The sequence below is a fragment of the Oncorhynchus keta genome, chromosome 25 (assembly GCF_023373465.1).
Source record: "Oncorhynchus keta strain PuntledgeMale-10-30-2019 chromosome 25, Oket_V2, whole genome shotgun sequence".
Classification (NCBI taxonomy): domain Eukaryota; kingdom Metazoa; phylum Chordata; class Actinopteri; order Salmoniformes; family Salmonidae; genus Oncorhynchus; species Oncorhynchus keta.
The window spans coordinates 42,315,100-42,337,599 of NC_068445.1; the positions used below are offsets into that span (position 1 = coordinate 42,315,100).

At 43.2% G+C, this 22,500-nt stretch overlaps 1 protein-coding gene across 1 annotated transcript in view; it reads left to right on the plus strand.

Moving 5' to 3' along the window:
• The window catches only part of LOC118379418 (extracellular matrix organizing protein FRAS1-like), a 420,646-nt gene that overhangs the window by 306,075 nt on the left and 92,071 nt on the right, over positions 1-22,500 (plus strand). Inside the window, 12 exon segments of the mRNA XM_052479627.1 lie at positions 1-24; positions 1,267-1,514; positions 6,331-6,482; positions 9,146-9,308; positions 12,623-12,758; positions 14,507-14,622; positions 14,624-14,723; positions 17,563-17,698; positions 19,441-19,712; positions 20,076-20,270; positions 20,449-20,568; positions 21,928-22,107. The exon segment at positions 1-24 is cut by the window's left edge and continues 105 nt beyond it. Coding sequence (XP_052335587.1) covers positions 1-24; positions 1,267-1,514; positions 6,331-6,482; positions 9,146-9,308; positions 12,623-12,758; positions 14,507-14,622; positions 14,624-14,723; positions 17,563-17,698; positions 19,441-19,712; positions 20,076-20,270; positions 20,449-20,568; positions 21,928-22,107 — 1,842 coding nt within the window.

Below are 22,500 nucleotides of genomic sequence, written 5' to 3' on the forward strand. Positions count from 1 at the left end.
ACTCACAGACTGAGATGATGACTGGTGAGAAGCAGAGTCAACACAGACAAAGAGAACAATAACTCACTGAAAGACAAAGTGTCACCGAATGATATAGAAGAACAAGAGTGGGGGTTAGTTAGACTAGTGTGATTTAGCTTAAACCCAGGCAAGATGTGTTATTGCTGTAAAAATTCATTGTATGGTGGGATCATGCCCATTGAATCAACAAGACAAAATAACATTGTTACTTAGTACTCTATAAGCACTCTTTAGCTGGTTATAAATTATAACTAATTATTGCAATAACTTTAGTACCTATTTGTAGTAGCTAGACCAGTAACATTAGGTAGCTAGACCAGTAACAGTAGGTAGCTAGACCAGTAACAGTAGGTAGCTAGACTAGTAACAGTAGGTAGCTAGACCAGTAACAGTAGGTAGCTAGACCAGTAACAGTAGGTAGCTAGACCAGTAACAGTAGGTAGCTAGACCAGTAACAGTAGGTAGCTAGACCAGTAACAGTAGCTAGACCAGTAGTAGGTAGCTAGACCAGTAACAGTAGGTAGCTAGACCAGTAACAGTAGGTAGCTAGACCAGTAACAGTAGGTAGCTAGACCAGTAACAGTAGGTAGTTAGACCAGTAACAGTAGGTAGCTAGACCAGCAGTAGTTAGCTAGACCAGTAACAGTAGGCAGTTAGTAACCAGCTAGACCAGTAACAGTAGGTAGCTAGACCAGTAACAGTAGGTAGCTAGACCCAGTAGTTAGTAGACCAGTAACAGGTAGCTAGACCAGTAACAGTAGGTAGCTAGACCAGTAACAGTAGGTAGCTAGACCAGTAACAGTAGGTAGCTAGACCAGTAACAGTAGGTAGCTAGACCAGTAACAGTAGGTAGCTAGACCAGTAACAGTAGTTAGCTAGACCAGTAACAGTAGGTAGCTAGACCAGAAACAGTAGGTAGCTAGACCAGTAACAGTAGTTAGCTAGACCAGTAACAGTAGTTAGCTAGACCAGTAACAGTAGGTAGTTAGACCAGTAACAGTAGGTAGTTAGACCAGTAGGTAGCTAGACCAGTAGATAGCTAGACCAGTAACAGTAGGTAGTTAGACCAGTAGGTAGCTAGACCAGTAGATAGCTAGACCAGTAACAATAGGTAGTTAGACCAGTAACAGTAGGTAGTTAGACCAGTAACAGTAGGTAGCTAGACCAGTAGGTAGCTAGACCATTAAGAATAACATAACAGTTGTATTTATTTAACAGTATCATTCTACTCCTTTGTCCCTCCAGGTGACACGTTCTCCTTCAGTGACGTGACCCATAACGTTTTGCAGTACGAACACTCTGGCCTCTCCACCGACGAGGACGCCATCACCTTTACCGTTACCGACGGCTTCTCCATGACGACGGCGGTGGTACAGGTGGTTGTGTTGGGCGTCGGGGGCGACGGGCCCAGGAGAGACCCAGAGGCCCTGCTGTCCATGGAGGTTCCTGAAAAAAGTACTAGTGTCATCAGACGCACTCACCTGGGTTATACGGTTAGTAAACACACCTGGGTTATACTGTTAGTTAACACACCTGGGTTATACAGTTAGTAAACACACCTGGGTTATACTGTTAGTTAACACACCTGGGCTATACTGTTAGTTAACACACCTGGGTTATACTGTTAGTAAACACACCTGGGTTATACTGTTAGTTAACACACCTGGGTTATACTGTTAGTAAACTCACCTGGGTTATACTGTTAGTAAACACACCTGGGTTATACTGTTAGTCCACACACCTGGGTTATACTGTTAGTAAACACACCTGGGTTATACTGTTAGTAAACACACCTGGGTTATACTGTTAGTAAACACACCTGGGTTATACTGTTAGTAAACACACCTGGGTTATACTGTTAGTTAACACACCTGGGCTATACTGTTAGTAAACACACCTGGGTTATACTGTTAGTAAACACACCTGGGTTATACTGTTAGTAAACACACCTGGGTTATACTGTTAGTTAACACACCTGGGTTATACTGTTAGTAAACACACCTGGGTTATACTGTTAGTAAACACACCTGGGTTATACTGTTAGTAAACACACCTGGGCTATACTGTTAGTAAACACACCTGGGTTATACTGTTCCGTAAACACACCTGGGTTATACTGTTAGTAAACACACCAAGAAATGTGTTATACTGTTAGTTAACACACCTGGGTTATACTGTTAGTAAACACACCTGGGTTATACTGTTAGTTAACACACCTGGGTTATACTGTTAGTAAACACACCTGGGTTATACTGTTAGTAAACACACCTGGGTTATACTGTTAGTTAACACACCTGGGTTATACTGTTAGTTAACACACCTGGGTTATACTGTTAGTTAACACACCTGGGTTATACTGTTAGTAAACACACCTGGGTTATACTGTTAGTTAACACACCTGGGTTATACTGTTAGTTAACACACCTGGGTTATACTGTTAGTAAACACACCTGGGTTATACTGTTAGTAAACACACCTGGGTTATACCGTTAGTTAACACACCTGGGTTATACTGTTAGTTAACACACCTGGGTTACAGCCTGGTTAGTCCACACACCTGGGAGTTATACTGTTAGTAAACACACCTGGGCTCTTATACTGTTAGTAAACACACCTGGGTTATACTGTTAGTAAACACACCTGGGTTATACTGTTAGTAAACACACCTGGGTTATACTGTCAGTAAACACACCTGGGTTATACTGTTAGTAAACACACCTGGGTTATACTGTTAGTCAAACACGAGGAGTGAGCTCAGGTTATACTGTTAGTACACACACCTGGGTTACCTCATTCTCCTGTTAGTAAACACACCTGGGTTATACTGTTAGTAAACACACCTGGGTTATACTGTTAGTAAACACACCTGGGTTATACTGTTAGTTAACACACCTGGGTTATACTGTTAGTACACACACCTGGGTTATACTGTTAGTAAACACACCTGGGTTATACTGTTAGTAAACACACCTGGGTTATACTGTTAGTAAACACAGCTGGGTTATACCGTTAGTCCACACACCTGGGTTATACCGTTAGTAAACACACCTGGGTTATACTGTTAGTAAACACACCTGGGTTATACTGTTAGTAAACACACCTGGGTTATACTGTTAGTAAACACACCTGGGTTATACTGTTAGTAAACACACCTGGGTTATACTGTTAGTAAACACACCTGGGTTATACTGTTAGTAAACACACCTGGGTTATACTGTTAGTAAACACACCTGGGTTATACTGTTAGTTAACACACCTGGGTTATACTGTTAGTACACACACCTGGGTTATACTGTTAGTAAACACACCTGGGTTATACTGTTAGTAAACACACCTGGGTTATACTGTTAGTAAACACACCTGGGTTATACTGTTAGTAAACACACCTGGGTTATACTGTTAGTAAACACACCTGGGTTATACTGTTAGTTAACACACCTGGGTTATACTGTTAGTAAACACACCTGGGTTATACTGTTAGTAAACACACCTGGGTTATACTGTTAGTACACACACCTGGGTTATACTGTTAGTTAACACACCTGGGTTATACTGTTAGTAAACACACCTGGGTTATACTGTTAGTAAACACACCTGGGTTATACTGTTAGTAAACACACCTGGGTTATACTGTTAGTAAACACACCTGGGTTATACTGTTAGTACACACACCTGGGTTATACTGTTAGTAAACACACCTGGGTTATACTGTTAGTAAACACACCTGGGTTATACTGTTAGTAAACACACACACACCTGGGTTATACTGTTAGTAAACACACCTGAGTGTTAACTTTTGACCGGTAGTGTACAGTATTCAAACACCTACTCATTCAAATTATTATTCTTTTTTACTATTTTCTACATTGTTGAATAATAATGAATACATCAAAACTATGAAATAACACATATGGAATCATGTAGTAACCAAAAAAAGTGTTAAATAAATCTAAATATATTTGAGATTTGAGATTCTTCAAATAGCCACCCTTTTCCTTGATGACAGCTTTGAAAAAAAAGGTTTGATGTCTTCACTATTGTTCTACAATGTAGGAAATAAACATAAAGAAAAACCCTTGAATGAGCAGGTGTTCTAAAACGTTTGACCGGTAGCATCGGTCCTAAGGTGAACTTGACTGGTAGCATAGGTCCTAAGGTGAACTTGACTGGTAGCATCGGTCCTAAGGTGAACTTGACTGGTAGCATCGGTCCTAAGGTGAACTTGACTGGTAGCATAGGTCCTAAGGTGAACTTGACTGGTAGCATAGGTCCTAAGGTGAACTTGACCGGTAGCATAGGTCCTAAGGTGAACTTGACCGGTAGCATAGGTCCTAAGGTGAACTTGACTGGTAGCATAGGTCCTAAGGTGAACTTGACTGGTAGCATCGGTCCTAAGGTGAACTTGACTGGTAGCATAGGTCCTAAGGTGAACTTGACTGGTAGCATAGGTCCTAAGGTGAACTTGACCGGTAGCATAGGTCCTAAGGTGAACTTGACCGGTAGCATCGGTCCTAAGGTGAACTTGACCGGTAGTCCTAAGGTGAACTTGACTGGTAGCATAGGTCCTAAGGTGAACTTGACTGGTAGCATAGGTCCTAAGGTGAACTTGACTGGTAGCATAGGTCCTAAGGTGAACTTGACTGGTAGCATAGGTCCTAAGGTGAACTTGACTGGTAGCATAGGTCCTAAGGTGAACTTGACTGGTAGCATAGGTCCTAAGGTGAACTTGACTGGTAGCATAGGTCCTAAGGTGAACTTGACCGGTAGCATAGGTCCTAAGGTGAACTTGACCGGTAGCATAGGTCCTAAGGTGAACTTGACCGGTAGCATAGGTCCTAAGGTGAACTTGACCGGTAGCATAGGTCCTAAGGTGAACTTGACTGGTAGCATAGGTCCTAAGGTGAACTTGACCGGTAGCATAGGTCCTAAGGTGAACTTGACCGGTAGCATAGGTCCTAAGGTGAACTTGACTGGTAGCATAGGTCCTAAGGTGAACTTGACCGGTAGCATAGGTCCTAAGGTGAACTTGACCGGTAGCATAGGTCCTAAGGTGAACTTGACTGGTAGCATAGGTCCTAAGGTGAACTTGACCGGTAGCATAGGTCCTAAGGTGAACTTGACCGGTAGCATAGGTCCTAAGGTGAACTTGACTGGTAGCATAGGTCCTAAGGTGAACTTGACCGGTAGCATAGGTCCTAAGGTGAACTTGACCGGTAGCATAGGTCCTAAGGTGAACTTGACTGGTAGCATAGGTCCTAAGGTGAACTTGACTGGTAGCATAGGTCCTAAGGTGAACTTGACTGGTAGCATCGGTCCTAAGGTGAACTTGACCGGTAGCATAGGTCCTAAGGTGAACTTGACCGGTAGCATAGGTCCTAAGGTGAACTTGACTGGTAGCATCGGTCCTAAGGTGAACTTGACTGGTAGCATAGGTCCTAAGGTGAACTTGACTGGTAGGCATAGGTCCTAAGTCCTAAGGTGAACTTGACTGGTAGCATCGGTCCTAAGGTGAACTTGACTGGTAGCATCGGTCCTAAGGTGAACTTGACTGGTAGCATAGGTCCTAAGGTGAACTTGACTGGTAGCATAGGTCCTAAGGTGAACTTGACCGGTAGCATAGGTCCTAAGGTGAACTTGACTGGTAGCATCGGTCCTAAGGTGAACTTGACTGGTAGCATAGGTCCTAAGGTGAACTTGACTGGTAGCATAGGTCCTAAGGTGAACTTGACTGGTAGCATCGGTCCTAAGGTGAACTTGACCGGTAGCATAGGTCCTAAGGTGAACTTGACTGGTAGCATCGGTCCTAAGGTGAACTTGACTGGTAGCATAGGTCCTAAGGTGAACTTGACTGGTAGCATCGGTCCTAAGGTGAACTTGACTGGTAGCATAGGTCCTAAGGTGAACTTGACTGGTAGCATAGGTCCTAAGGTGAACTTGACCGGTAGCATAGGTCCTAAGGTGAACTTGACCTGTAGTATAGGTCCTGAAAGGTGAACTTGACCGGTAGCATAGGTCCTAAGGTGAACTTGACTGGTAGCATCGGTCCTAAGGTGAACTTGACTGGTAGCATCGGTCCTAAGGTGAACTTGACTGGTCGCATAGGTCCTAAGGTGAACTTGACTGGTAGCATCGGTCCTAAGGTGAACTTGACTGGTAGCATAGGTCCTAAGGTGAACTTGACTGGTAGCATCGGTCCTAAGGTGAACTTGACCGGTAGCATAGGTCCTAAGGTGAACTTGACTGGTAGCATAGGTCCTAAGGTGAACTTGACCGGTACTGTATCATGAAATATGTGATCATATTTTGCAGAGCGACACCTCTCCAGATGAGAAGATACGTATTCAGCTGGTGTCAGTTCCTATGTACGGCATCCTGACCAGGACAGGGTCAGACTCAGAGCACCAGGAGATGACAGAGTACTCCTCTTTCACCTTGGACGACATCAACAAACACAGGATCAGGTAGAGCCAGTTCCATTAAACACATAGACCGACAGAGCGAATACATATTATGATATTTGAAATGTCTCTGTTCTTCACTTTTGTGAAGTGTAATATTTACTGTACATTTCTTTTTTACGGATTATTTAAACTTAGTTTATTATCTGTTTCACTTGCTTTGGCAACGTAAACATATGTTTCCCATGACAATAAAACCATTGAATTTAGTTGAATTGAGAGAGAGAGGCAGAGAGAGAGAGACAGATAGAGAGAGGCAGAGAGGCAGATAGAGAGAGGCAAATAGAGAGAGGCAGGCAGAGAGAGAGAGAGAGAGAGGAAGATAGAGAGGCAGAGAGAGAGAGAGGCAGAGAGAGGCAGAGAGTAATATTTAGAGAGAGGCAGATTAGAGAGGCAGATAGAGAGAGGCAGATTGAGAGAGAGAGAGGCAGGTAGAGAGAGGCAGGTAGAGAGAGGCAGAGAGAGAGAGGCAGAGAGAGAGAGAGAGGCAGGTAGAGAGAGGCAGGTAGAGAGAGGCAGAGAGAGAGAGGCAGAGAGAGAGAGGCAGAGAGAGAGAGAGAGGCAGAGAGAGAGGCAGGTAGAGAGAGGCAGATAGAGAGAGGCAGATAGAGAGAGGCAGATAGAGAGAGGCAGAGAGAGAGAGAGAGGCAGAGAGAGAGAGAGAGGCAGAGAGAGAGAGGCAGAGAGAGAGGCAGATAGAGAGAGGCAGATAGAGAGAGGCAGATAGAGAGAGGCAGAGAGGCAGATAGAGAGAGGCAGAGAGAGAGAGAGAGGCAGAGAGAGAGAGAGAGGCAGAGAGAGAGAGAGAGAGAGAGGCAGGTCGAGAGAGAGGATGACAGAGTACTCCTCTTTCACCATGGAGAAAGTAATCTAAAGTAGCTTCCTCTCCTTGTTTGCTTCTACTTTACCTGTACTGATCTGTAAAGAACTGGACAGGTTGAAAGTTATTTCTGTTGTCCACTTCACATTCTGGTATCCATTTCTAACTGCTCCAATGTTAATATTGAAGTCATTATTAAGACCATTTGTTCTGCCGTGTAGATTTTTATTTCAAAATAATTTAGATTTTTTTTTTTCGGTCCAAGTTATTTAATTGAGAGCAATTCTCATTTAGACTTAAAGTAGTGACTTAGTCGAAAAGGTTTCTGTAAAAGTAATGGCTTCTATCTTCTGTCACTCCTACTATACAATAGAAACGGTAGAAAAAGATTTAGTGTGTTTTAGCGACGATATGGGAAAGCACAAACAGCTTAGCTCAATTAGCATGTCTAATTAGCGAACATTAAGTATCAACCACCTGCAAGACACACACACATGCACACACGCACACATACATACATACATACACACACACACACACACACACACACACACACACACACACACACACACACACACACACACACACACACACACACACACACACACACACACACACACACAATGAAAACCAGGCATCAAAATGAAAATGAAAATTAGGCCTTGGGACTTCATCCCCATAATGTGCCTCTGATTAGCCTTGATGCAAATTAGCACACTAGGCTAATATTATAGCAAACACCTCTGGGGCTGTGGGTTTAAATCACTTGTTTTTGATAAACTTACCAGACTGCCTTTCTGTGTTAATGAGAATTAGCAAAATATTATATTTTATTCAGGTACCTTTCGCTGGTTTTTAAAGGGCTTTATATACACCATTAGTCTTCATATCGGTGTTGCACTGTGAGAGTTAGAGGATGTTAGATGTGTTCAGATCCGTTCTCCAGATATAGACAGTTATAGATCAGATATAGAGACGTAGATCAACTATAGATCAGATATAGATCAGATATAGAGACGTAGATCAACTATAGATCAGATATAGATCAGATATAGAGATATAGACCAGACATAGATCAGATATAGAGATCTAGATCAGATAAAGATCAGATATAGAGACTTAGATCAAATATAGATCAGATATAGATCAGATATAGAGATATAGACCAGATATAGATCAGATATAGAGATATAGATCAGTTATAGATCAGATATAGAGATATAGACCAGATATAGATCAGATATAGAGATATATATCAGTTATAGATCAGATATAGAGACGTAGATCAGATATAGATCAGATATAGAGACGTAGATCAGATATAGAGACGTAGATCAGATATAGAGACGTAGATCAGATATAGATCAGATATAGATCAGATATAGAGATATAGACCAGACATAGATCAGATATAGAGATCTAGATCAGATATAGATCAGATATAGAGACGTAGATCAGATAAAGAGATATAGCTCAGATATAGAGACGTAGATCAGATATAGATCAGATATAGAGATATAGATCTGCATGTATAACGTGTTTTATTAGTGTGAGGAGAATCTTCCACCACTAATCTGTAGATCATCGTTCATGAAAGAGACTTTTCTTAAAAGCAATCGATAGCTATAATGATTTATGACTTGTTATAAGCATGTATTAGCCCTTATAATGTGTTCATGTTACAGTAAACTTGTAGTATGTTATGTCTTTCAATATGTCATGTCATCATTGTTGTTGTTGTTGTTAATAGTAAACAAGGGATTATTTTGCGCTGGTTTTGGGTAAAACATGTTATTGTTTTGGGATGAACTTCACTAAAGCTCACATTTCCTTCCTGCCATACAAGCTACATCACTTCCTTTGAGATAGGAAATCAGCCGGTGACGGACATCTTCCATTTTATTGTTTACGACGGTGAAAACAATCGCCTTGACAACCAGATGTGTACCATCACCATCACCTCCATGAAGAGACAGCCTCCAGTGGTCACTGTCCGCAGTGGCATCAAGGTACACACACGCGCGAACACACACGAACACACACGAACACACACGAACACACACGAACACATACGCACACATACGCACACACGTGCACACACACACACCCACATGTATGCGCACACACACGTGCACACACACACATAAAAAAACACACTCACACACACTACTCAGCTTGTTTGGACAGTTGCTAGGAAACAGAACAAAGAGATACTGTTTGCAACATATGAAGCAACACCAAGCAACACAGCTGATGCAACCCTCAGTGGATCAGTGTCTAACGCTGTGTGTGTGTGTGTGTGTGTGTGTGTGTGTGTGTGTGTGTGTGTGTGTGTGTGTGTGTGTGTGTGTGTGTGTGTGTGTGTGTGTGTGTGTGTGTGTGTGTGTGTGTGTGTGTGTGTGTGTTCACTGTGATGTGAAGGAGTCAGGGTCGATCAATGTAACATACATGAGCAGAACAGAAATAGAACCTCTGACATTGGAAATTGATATTGGAATGGAGGGTGTCTGTTCTAGGCATTCTAATTCTATGTCTGTTCTAGGCATTCTAATTCTATGTCTGTTCTAGGCATTCTAATGCTATGTCTGTTCTCGTCACTCTAATTCTGTCTGTTCTAGTCACTCTAATTCTGTCTGTTCTAGGCATTCTAATGCTATGTCTGTTCTAGTCATTCTAATTCTGTCTGTTCTAGGCATTCTAATGCTATGTCTGTTATAGGCATTCTAATGCTATGTCTGTTCTAGGCATTCTAATGATATGTCTGTTCTAGGCATTCTAATTCTATGTCTGTTCTAGGCATTCTAATGCTATGTCTGTTCTAGGCATTCTAATTCTATGTCTGTTCTAGGCATTCTAATGCTATGTCTGTTCTCGTCACTCTAATTCTGTCTGTTCTAGTCACTCTAATTCTGTCTGTTCTAGTCATTCTAATTCTGTCTGTTCTAGGCATTCTAATTCTATGTCTGTTCTAGGCATTCTAATTCTATGTCTGTTCTAGGCATTCTAATTCTATGTCTGTTCTAGGCATTCTAATTCTGTCTGTTCTAGGCATTCTAATGCTATGTCTGTTCTAGTCACTCTAATTCTGTCTGTTCTAGTCACTCTAATTCTGTCTGTTCTAGGCATTCTAATTCTATGTCTGTTCTAGGCATTCTAATTCTATGTCTGTTCTAGTCACTCTAATTGTGTCTGTTCTAGGCATTCTAATGCTATGTCTGTTCTAGGCATTCTAATTCTATGTCTGTTCTAGTCATTCTAATTCTATGTATGTTCTAGTCACTCTAATTCTGTCTGTTCTAGTCACTCTAATTCTGTCTGTTCTTGTCATTCTAATTCTGTCTGTTCTAGTCATTCTAATTCTATGTCTGTTCTAGTCACTCTAATTCTATGGAACGTGGTCTATATTATACATTATAAAACTGGTTGGTACGAGCCCTGAATTCTGGTTGGCTGAAAGCCGTGGTATATGTTTTGTCATACCCGTCATTTGTCCTGCTCTAATGACGTTGGTAACCAGTTTATAACAGCAATAAGGCACCTCGGGGGTTTGTGGTATATGACCAATATATCACGGCTCAAGGGCTGTATCCAGTCACTCTGCGTTGCGTCGTGAGTAGAACAGCCCTTAGCCGTGATATATTGGCCATATACTACACCCCCTCTGGCCTTATTATGATATATAATTTTATTTATTTAACCTTTATTTAACTAGGTAAGTCAGTTAAGAACAAATTCTTATTTATAATGACGGCCTACCCCGGCCAAACCCTAACCTGGATGACGCTGGGCAGTGCCGCCCTATGGGACTCCCAATCACGACCGGTTGTGATACAGCCTGGAATTGAACCAGGGTCTGTAGTGACGCCTCTAGCACTGAGATGCAGTGCCTTAGACCGCTGCTCTTAAGCAATCCCTCAATAACATGGACTGGCAGGCCATGCTGTACTACATGATATAATAGAAATAGTCCTGGGGTGGATGTTGCACTTAGTGACTGATCTGTGATCAGAGTTACCTTCCACAATCCTCACTGTAAAGATCTTAGTGACTGATCCGTGATCAGAGTTACCTTCCACAATCCTCACTGTAAAGATCTTAGTGACTGATCCGTGATCAGAGTTACCTTCCACAATCCTCACTGTAAAGATCTTAGTTACTGATCTGTGATCAGAGTTACCTTTCACAATCCTCACTGTAAAGATCAGTAGCTATCTAGGGGTAATTTCAAATCGAATCAAATTATTTGTCAAGTGCGCCGAATACAACAGTGAAATGCTTACTTAAAGGCTCTAACCAATAGTGCGAAAAATGTGTGTGTGTGTGTGTGTGTGTGTGTGTGTGTGTGTGTGTGTGTGTAGGTAAGTAAAGAAATAAAGCAACAGTAAAAAGACATTTGAAACTAACAGTAGCGAGGCTATAAAAGTAGCGAGGCTATAATAATAATAATAATAATAATAATAATAATAATAATATATGTCATTTAGCTAACGCTTTTATCCAAAGCGACTTACAGTCATGTGTGCATACATTCTACGATGGGTGGTTGAACCCACTACCCTGGCGTTACAAGCGCCATGCTCTACCAACTGAGCCACAGAAGGCTATAAAAGTAGCGAGGCTATAAAAGTAGCAGAGGCTACATACAGACACCGGTTAGTCAGGTTGATTGAGGTAGTATGTACATGTAGGTATCGTTAAAGTCACTATGCATATAAGATGAACAGAGAGTAGCAGTAGCGTAAAAGAGGGGTTGGGGGGGGCACACAATGCAAATAGTTTGTGTAGCCATTTGGTTACCTGTTCAGGAGTCTTATGGCTTGGGGCTAAAAACTGTTGAGAAGCCTTTTTGTCCTAGACTTGGCACTCTGGTACCGCTTGCCATGTGGTAGTAGAGAGAACGGTCTATGACTGGGGTGGCTGGGGTCTTTGACAATTTTTAGGGCCTTCCTCTGACACCGCCGGGTGTAGAGGTCCTTGATGCCAGGCAGCTTTGCCCCAGTGATGTACTGGGCCGTACGTACTACCCTCTGTAGTGTCTTGCGGTCGTAGGACGAGCATTTGCCCTACCGGGCAGTGATGCAACCGGTCAGGATGCTCTCGATGTTGCAGCTGTAGAACCTTTTGAGGATCTAAGGACCCATGCCAGATCTTTTTAGTTTCCTGAGGGGGAATAAGCTTTGTCGTGCACTCTTCACGACTGTCTTGGTGTGTTTGGACCAATCTAGTTTGTTGTTGATTTCATCCCAGTTGTCCTAGAAGTGTTCTCCAATGCTGTATCTGCATACTGAGATCTTCTGCAACTTTCTATGTTATGTATATCTAGGTCCAGGAAGGAGGACGAGTCCAGCTGTCAACCAATCACATCATTGTATCAGATCTGGACACACCCAAGAAGGACCTGCTGGTGTGGATGATCAGCTCGCCCAAATATGGCTTCATTGAGAACACGAGACGAAGAGGTGGGTGTGTGGGGGTGTGGGGGTGGGTGGGTGTGTGTGTGAGCGTGTGTGTGTGTGTGGGGGGTGTACACTCTGCATATCAGTAATATACAACATAGTGGAACATCTTGACAGCAGACCTCCCTAGTGGAGATATTTACCGCCTGGTTCTTCAGTGGTCTGGTGATAGACACCATGTCTCTTTCAAAGACAACACTCATCTACAACATAAAGCCTTAGATCCTGAGACTGTGAGAGTGTGAGATTGAGAGTGTGAGAGAGCGAGTGTGAGAGAGCGAGTGTGAGAGAGCGAGTGTGAGTGAGAGCGAGTGTGAGAGAGTGAGTGTGAGAGAGAAAGTGAGTGAGAGAGAGAGAGTGTGAGAGTGAGTGTGTGAGTGAGAGAGAAAGTGAGTGTGAGAGAAAGAGAGAGTGAGTGTGAAAGAGAGAGTGAGTGTGAGAGAGAGAGTGAGTGAGTGTGAGAGAGTGAGTGTGAGAGAGAAAGTGAGTGTGAGAGAGAGAGTGAGTGTGAGAGAGAGAGTGAGTGTGAGAGAGAGAGTGAGTGTGAGAGAGAGAGTGAGTGTGAGAGAGAGAGTGAGTGTGAGAGAGAGAGTGAGTGTGAGAGAGAGAGTGAGAGTGAGAGAGTGAGTGTGAGAGAGAAAGTGAGTGTGAGAGTGAGTGTGAGAGAGGGATGAGTGTGTGAGAGAGAGAGTGAGTGTGAGAGAGAGAGTGAGTGTGAGAGAGCGAGAAAGTGAGTGTGAGAGAGAGAGTGAGCGTGAGAGAGAGAGTGAGTGTGAGAGAGAGAGTGAGTGTGAGAGAGTGAGTGTGAGAGAGTGAGTGTGAGAGAGTGTGAGAGAGTGAGTGTGAGAGAGAAAGTGAGTGAGCGAGTGAGTGAGTGTGAGAGAGAGAGCGAGTGTGAGAGAGCATCTGCACATCATTACAACATGTATATAGATATAATATGACAAATGAAATGTATTTTGGAAAAGTTTTGAGTGTAATATTTACTGTTCATTTTTTGTGATGTTCATTTTTTTAATCACTTTTGTTTATTAACAATTTTACTTGCTTTGGCAATGTAAACATATGTTTCTCATGCCAATAAAAGTGAGTGTTAAATTGAATTGAATTGAGAGCAAGTGTGAGAGAGAGAAAGTGAGAGAGAGAGAAAGTGAGAGAGTGAGAGCAAGAGGGAGAGAAAGTGAGAGAGAGAGAGAGAGAGAGAGAGAGAGATGAGATGAGAGAGAGAGAGAATGAGAGCGAGAGAGAGAGAGAGAATGAGAGTGAGTGTGAGAGAGAGAATGAGAGAGTGAGAGAGAGAGAGTGAGAATGAGAGCGAGAGAGAGAGAGAGAGAGAGAGAGGAGAGAGAGAGAGAGAGATGAATTCAATGTAATAAACCTATATTTCCCATAAGGGCCAGTTGTCCTGGGCAGAGCAGTGTGAATATAAGCAGAGGTACAGTAATACAGTACCTACAGACATATGAAACAACACTGATGACAGTGGAAGGAGGCCTGCAGAAAAGTCTTTATACTGCAAAGTAAACCCTGTTTTTCATCCGTGATGTGAGATTAGCCGAAGAACTGGTCTTCAGTTGAGAGAACGTTGTCTCCTCCTGAGAATTCCCCGTTGAAATAGAAATTAATATCTATTAGCCTGTAGTATTTCTACATGATGTCATCAGTCTTGGATGTTTCTGATCTAACCCTGAAGTGAGATCTCACTTCCACATTCTGGTTTCGTCCTCTGTCTCCCAGTGGGCTGAGTTGAGGCGGTTCAAATACCCTCGTTATCAGTCCAGAGGTTCCCTTCTCCATGGACGACCTGACCACTGACCACATCTTGAGAGAGTGAGAGTGAGACGTTCAGAACGTCCAGAACACTGACCACCACTAGTCAGGACATGAGTGTCTCCTTCTACATCAGTGATGGGTCCAGTCAGACAGAACACTGCCTTCAATGTCAGGACATAGAGTGAGTGAGGTCCAGTGAGAGACAGAGGAGTGAGTGTTGAGTGTGAGTGAGAGAATGAGTGTGAATGTCAGAGTGAGAGAATGAGTGTGAGAGTGAGAGAAGATATATGGTAGACAATACTACTACTACTACTACATCAGTGATATGACTGGTAGAAAGTTTTGAGTGTAACATTTATATTATATTATTATATATTATATTTAGTGATTTACTGTTCATTTATTATTATTTATTTATTTATATTATATTAATATATTATATTTAATATTTACTGTTCATTTTTGTGTGGTCCAATTTTCTGTTTTGGCTAAACAGTTTCTCAGAGCATAAAACCCTTAAATTGAATTGAATTGAGAGCAAGAGAGAGAGAAAGTGAGCCAGGAAAGTAGTGGGTGAGAGCAAGAGGGAGAGACCAGCCCATATGAATGAGAATGTATGCACACATGACTGAGAGAGTGAGAGCGCTTTGGATAAAAGCGAATCAGAATAAATGGCATATATTATTATTATATTCCCTAGGGCCAGTTGTACTACATCAGTGATATACTGGTAGACAATACTACTACTACTAGTCTTTATACTGCAAAGTAAACCCTGTTTTTCAGTGATAGCCCGAAGAACTGGTAGACAATACTACTACTACTACTACTACTACTACTATATCAGTGATATACTGGTAGACAATGATATACTGGTAGACAATATACTACTACTACTACTACATCAGTGATATACTGGTAGACAATACTCTCCCTACTACTACTACTACATCAGAACACTGATACCACTGGTAGACAATACTACTTACTACTACTACTACATCAGTGATATACTGGTAGACAATACTACTACTACTACTACTACATCAGTGATATACTGGTAGACAATACTACTACTACTACTACTACATCAGTGATATACTGGTAGACAATACTACTACTACTACTACTACATCAGTGATATAGGCCTTCTGTCAACATAGATATAGACAATACTACTACTACTACTACTACATCAGTGATATACTGGTAGACAATACTACTACTACTACTACTACATCAGTGATATACTGGTAGACAATACTACTACTACTACTACTACATCAGTGATATACTGGTAGACAATACTACTACTACTACTACTACATCAGTGATATACTGGTAGACAATACTACTACTACTACTACTACTACTACTACTACTACTACTACTACATCAGTGATATACTGGTAGACAATACTACTACTACATCAGTGATATACTGGTTGACAATACTACTACTACTACTACTACTACATCAGTGATATACTGGTAGACAATAGTACTACTACTACTACTACTACTACTACTACTACTACTACTACTATATCAGTGATATACTGGTAGACAATACTACTACTACTACTACTACATCAGTGATATACTGGTAGACAATAGTACTACTACTACTACTACTACTACTACTACTACTACTACTACTACTATATCAGTGATATACTGGTAGACAATACTACTACTACTACTACTACTACTACTACTACTACTACTACTACATCAGTGATGTACTGGTAGACAATACTACTACTACTACTACTACTACATCAGTGATGTACTGGTAGACAATACTACTACTACTACGACTACTACTACATCAGTGATATACTAGTAGACAATACTACTACTACTACTACTACTACTACTACTACAGATATACTGGTAGACATAATTATTAAAGCTACAATCCTTAAGACACACAGCAGACCTGTTACTTGGTTTGATACATTGAGATTCATAAATGGATCTATGAATGCAAAGACTGAAAATCCATCCTATCAGCATGCTTAGTTTTACACATATTTTAAATATGTATGTTGTGTATTTATACAAATACCATGTTATTATGGGGCGGCAGCGTAGCCTAGTGGTTAGAGCGTTGGACTAGTAACCGGAAGGTTGCGAGTTTAAACCCCCGAGCTGACAAGGTACAAATCTGTCGTTCTGCCCCTGAACAGGCAGTTAACCCACTGTTCCCAGGCCGTCATTGAAAATAAGAATGTGTTCTGAACTGACTTGCCTGGTTAAATAAAGGTAAAATAAAAAAATATATATATATATATAAATATAATTAACTCTTAACTTATTGCAAAGTTCACAAAGAAAACTTTCAGACAAGGTTGAGGGTTTTTATTGTCCTGTGATAACTACACCAGGATTTTATTGTCCTGTGATAACTACACCAGGATTTTATTGTCCTGTGATAACTACACCAGGATTTTATTGTCCTGTGATAACTACACCAGGATTTTATTGTCCTGTGATAACTACACCAGGATTTTATTGTCCTGTGATAACTACACCAGGATTTTATTGTCCTGTGATAACTACACCAGGATTTTATTGTCCTGTGGTAACGACACCAGGATTTTATTGTCCTGTGATAACTACACCAGGATTTTATTGTCCATACATTTATTTTTATTTATTTTTAATCTGCATAAAAATGCATCCCTTTGTCTGCTCGAGCACCTGAGGTGATGATTTAAAAACATTTTTTTTTTTAACTCGGTAAGTCAGTTAAGAACAAATTCTTTTTTACAATGACGGCCTATAAACATTGTGTTAACTGCCTTGTTCAGGGGCAGAATGACAGATTTTTACCTTGTCAGCTCAGTGGATTCAATCTTGCAACCTTTCAGTTACTAGTCCAACCCTTTAACCACGAGGCTACCTGCCACCCTGAGCCTTGTGTGTATGTTTTCTTGCATGTGTGTATGCTAAACTTTACACCTGTGCGTGTGTGTGTGCACGTGTGTGTGTGTGTGTGTGTGTGTTCCTGCAGCAGACTAAGGAGGAGATGGAGCCGCAGTGGTATCAGTGAACAGAGTCCAGGTGGAGCAGAACTCAGGAGTGGTCATCACTAACTCCTCTCTCAACGTCCTGGACCAGGACACACCAGACAACGACATCATCATCACCGTCACCAAGCAACCTCTCCCTACGGTACGGGGACACACACACACTTTAACTCTAACAGCCCGACAGTCAGTGTCAAATGCTGCTCCCTCCATCCCTCCCTTTAATTCTCCCTGCCTCTATCCATCCCTCCATCCGTCCCTTTAATTCTCCCTTCCTCCATCCATCCAACTCTCCCTCCCTCCATCCGTCCATCCCTCTAACTCTCCCTCGGTCCCTCCATTCTACCCTCTAACTCTCCCTCCATCTCTCCATTCTACCGTCTAACTCTCCCTCCATCTCTCCATTCTACCTCTAACTCTCCCTCCATCTCTCCATTCTAACTCTCGCTCCAGTCCCTCCATTCATCCCTCTAGCTATCCCTCCATCTATCTTCCTCAGTCCCTCCATCCCTCCATTCTAACTCTCCCTCCATCTCTCCATTCTACCCTCTAACTCTCCCTCCATCTCTCCATCTCTACTCTCCCTCCATCTAACTCTCCCTCCATCTCTCCATTCTACCATCTAACTCTCCCTCCATCTCTCCATTCTACCGTCTAACTCTCCCTCCATCTCTCCATTCTACCATCTAACTCTCCCTCCATCTCTCCATTCTACCGTCTAACTCTCCCTCCATCTCTCCATTCTACCCTCTAACTCTCCCTCCATCTCTCCATTCTACCGTCTAACTCTCCCTCCATCTCTCCATTCTACCCTCTAACTCTCCCTCCATCTCTCCATTCTATCTCTCCATTCCCTCTAACTCTCCCTCCATCTCTCCATTCTACTCTCCCTCCATCTAACTCTCCCTCCATCTCCCTCCATTCTACCGTCTAACTCTCCCCTCCATCTCTCCATTCTACCCTCCAACTCTCCCTCCATCTCTCCATTCTACCCTCTAACTCTCCCTCCATCTCTCCATTCTCTCTCTGTCCCTCCCTCTAACTCTCCCTCCATCTCTCCATTCTACTCTCCCTCCATCTCCAACTCTCCCTCCATCTCTCCATTCTACTAACCTCCCTCCATCTCTCCATTCTCTCCCTCCATCTCTCCATTCTACCCTCTAACTCTCCCTCCATCTCTCCATTCTACCCTCTAACTCTCCCTCCATCTCTCCATTCTACCGTCTAACTCTCCCTCCATCTCTCCATTATAACATCTAACTCTCCCTCCATCTCTCCATTCTACCATCTAACTCTCCCTCCATCTCTCCATTCTACCCTCTAATTCTCCCTCCATCTCTCCATTCTACCATCTAACTCTCCCTCCATCTCTCCATTCTAACGTCTAACTCTCCCTCCATCCTTCCATCTGTCCCATTAACTGTCCCTCCATCCTTCCATCTGTCCCACTAACTGTCCCTGTACTGTCAGGATCCTGCAGCGACTCATTCTTCACAACCAGCAGGCAATAAAAGCAACATAAACCCTCCCATAAAGCCCCTGTCACACCGTCATAAAACTAAAAACCTATGAAGGCTATCGAGGCCTTTCTACTGTCCTCTCCACTGTCTGCTTGCCAGACAGCTTCTGCTAAACGACGTTGCGAAGCGCAAAACACATTCATCATCGATGCACATACGCTGGTACGCAGGTGCCGGGATTCAAGACCTTCCAGTGAGGAAGATATGTGACCCCATCTACTTTTAGTTATTTCATCTATCTACCTTTTTTGTTGTTGCTTGCCTTATGTAAAGTGTCTTTGAGTGTCACGAAGAGGGCTAAATAAACAAGACACACCCCTATCATTATTAATTACTACTCTGTACCACCGCGGTGCTGTTTTCAGGTAAGCTGCGTAGACGCCAGTTCTACTCCCAGCCTCTGGAGAACGGTCGGATCCTGTCTCAGGGGTCCACGTTCACCTACCAGGACGTGGTCGACCTGCTTCTGGTGTACACCCCTGACGCGGCCAGCGGGGGCAGTGACGAGCTCGCCTTCTCTCTGACCGACGGCGTCCACGTCGCCACCGGACGGCTCACCTTCACCATAGACGTCAGGAAGAGCGAAGGACCAAGGATGACTGTGAATAGAGGCCTGCAGCTGGCCGCAGGTACGCTCTTGGGTTTGTGTGGACCTTGTGTGACCGTAAACAGTTTCCGCAGGTACGCTCTTGGGTTTGTGTGGACCTTGCGTGACCTTAAACAGTTTCCGCAGGTAAGGACAGGGACAAACAGGGTTTTTGTCTTGCGCCAGGCTTCACATGTCTCCATGGTGACTGGGTAGGAACACACCTGATTCAACTCTGAAAGGGCTTGTTGATGACTTGTTGAGTCAGGTATTACAGTTCTGAGATGGTGTCAAAATGTACAGATTTGGGGATACTGGCACAACAGATTGGGAAAGGCTGATCTAGCTGTCTTACGTTGTGTTCTTTGGCGTATCCTGACTTCTACTGTACCCATTCTCCCCTCAGGCTCAGCGGCTAAGATTACTGAACAGAACCTGAAGGGATCAGATTCAGACTCAGATAGCCTGAAGCTGAGGTACATCCTCACCAAAGATCTTCCATTGGGAAGACTACAGCTTTCTAAAGAAGGAGGAGGAGGACAGGACAAGATGTCTGTTAAAGGACCTGTCAAGAGCTTCACACAGGAGGAGGTCAACAAAGGTATCTCTCTCTCTCGCTCTCTTGCTCTCTCATCATTTTCACTTATTCAATATTCTTCAAGGAAAAATATCCTGTGACTTTCTCAGAGTTCTTGAAAGTTCTTGAGATGAATTATGATTCATTTACGATATTGAATTGACCCTAACCCTCTGTGTGTGTGTGCGTGTGTGTGTTGCAGGTCTTTTGGAGTACAGTCATGAGAAGGGAGAGAAAGGAGGGAGCGTCTCCTTCAAGTTCAACCTGGTGGATCCAGAGGGCAACAAACTGATCGACCAGTCTTTCTTCATCAGTGTACTAGGTATGTACCAGTATTTCTTCATCAGTGTACTAGGTATGTACCAGTATTTCTTCATCAGTGTACTAGGTATGTACCAGTATTTCTTCATCAGTGTACTAGGTATGTACCAGTATTTCTTCATCAGTGTACTAGGTATGTACCAGTATTTCTTCATCAGTGTACTAGGTATGTACCAGTATTTCTTCATCAGTGTACTAGGTATGTACCAGTATTTCTTCATCAGTGTACTAGGTATGTACCAGTATTTCTTCATCAGTGTACTAGGTATGTACCAGTATTTCTTCATCAGTGTACTAGGTATGTACCAGTAGTTCTTCATCAGTGTACTAGGTATGTACCAGTATTTCTTCATCAGTGTACTAGGTATGTACCAGTATTTCTTCATCAGTGTACTAGGTATGTACCAGTATTTCTTCATCAGTGTACTAGGTATGTACCAGTATTTCTTCATCAGTGTACTAGGTAGGTACCAGTATTTCTTCATCAATGTACTAGGTATGTACCCATCTTTCTTCATCAGTGTACTAGGTATGTACCAGTCTTTCTTCATCAGTGTACTAGGTAGGTACCAGTATTTCTTCATCAATGTACTTGGTATGAACCCATCTTTATTCATAAGTGTACTAGGCATGTGGTATCTGACGTAGGGGACGCACGGGATAGACTATCGTAGTAACACAGTGGAGCAGTGGGTTCTGCACCATTTGGAATCTTAGCCAGTGGTCCAGTCCACCAAAAACTGTCAATGGCTGACAATTTGCTCCATCCTTCTGGTCTGTTCAAGGCTTCCCAGTGGTTTATTGAGACACGGTTTCCACCCTCAGGTTTTAATTTCCCTTTTCCTATTTGTTCTCTTTTGTTCCCTCCCTCCCTCCCTCCCTCCCTCCCTCCTCCCTCCCTCCCTCCCTCCCTCCTTCCCTCCCTCCCTCCCTCCCCCTCCCTCCCTCCCTCCCTCCCTTTCTTTCTTTCTTTCTTTCTTTCTTTCTTTCTTTCTTTCTTTCTTCCCTCCCTCCCTCCCTCCCTCCCTCCCTCCCTCCCTCCCTCCCTCCCTCCCTCCCTCCCTCCCTCCCTCCCTCCCTCCCTTTCTTTCTTTCTTTCTTTCTTTCTTTCTTCCCTCCCTCCCTCCCTCCCTCCCTCCCTCCCTCCCTCCCTCCCTCCCTCCCTCCCTCCCTCCCTCCCTTTCCTTTCCTCCCTCCCTCCCTCCCTCCCTCCCTTCTTTCCTTTCCTCCTTCCCTCCCTCCCTCCCTCCCTCCCTCCCTCCCTCCCTCCCTCCCTCCCTCCCTCCCTCCCTCCCTTTCTTCCTTTCTTTCTGTCCTCCCTCCCTCCCTCCCTCCCTCCCTCCCTCCCTCGCCCCTCTAGAGGACCACCTGCCCCCCTCTGTGGTAATGAATAAAGGTCTGGTGGTTGATGAGAACTCAGTGAAGAAGCTGACTACTCTCCAGCTGTCAGCTACAGACCAGGACAGTGAGCCTGGAGAACTGGTGTATCGCATCACCAAGCAGACTGCACTGGGACACCTGGAGCACGCCAGCAACCCAGGTACACACACACACACACACACACAGAAACACACACACACACACAAACACGCCGCCAACAACCAAGGTACTGTACTGGAGCTATCAACCAGCTCAGGTGGAAACACACAGACACACACACACACACACACACACACACACACACACACAGGACACACAGACACGCACACAGTCACACACAGGACACACACACACACACACAAACACACAGACACGCACACAGTCACACGCAGGACACACACACACACACACACACACACACACACACACACACACACACACACACACACACACACACACACACACACACACACACACACACACACACACGACAGTAAAATTGTCAATTCACATACTTATCAACAGAACATCCCTGGTCATCTCTACTGCCTCT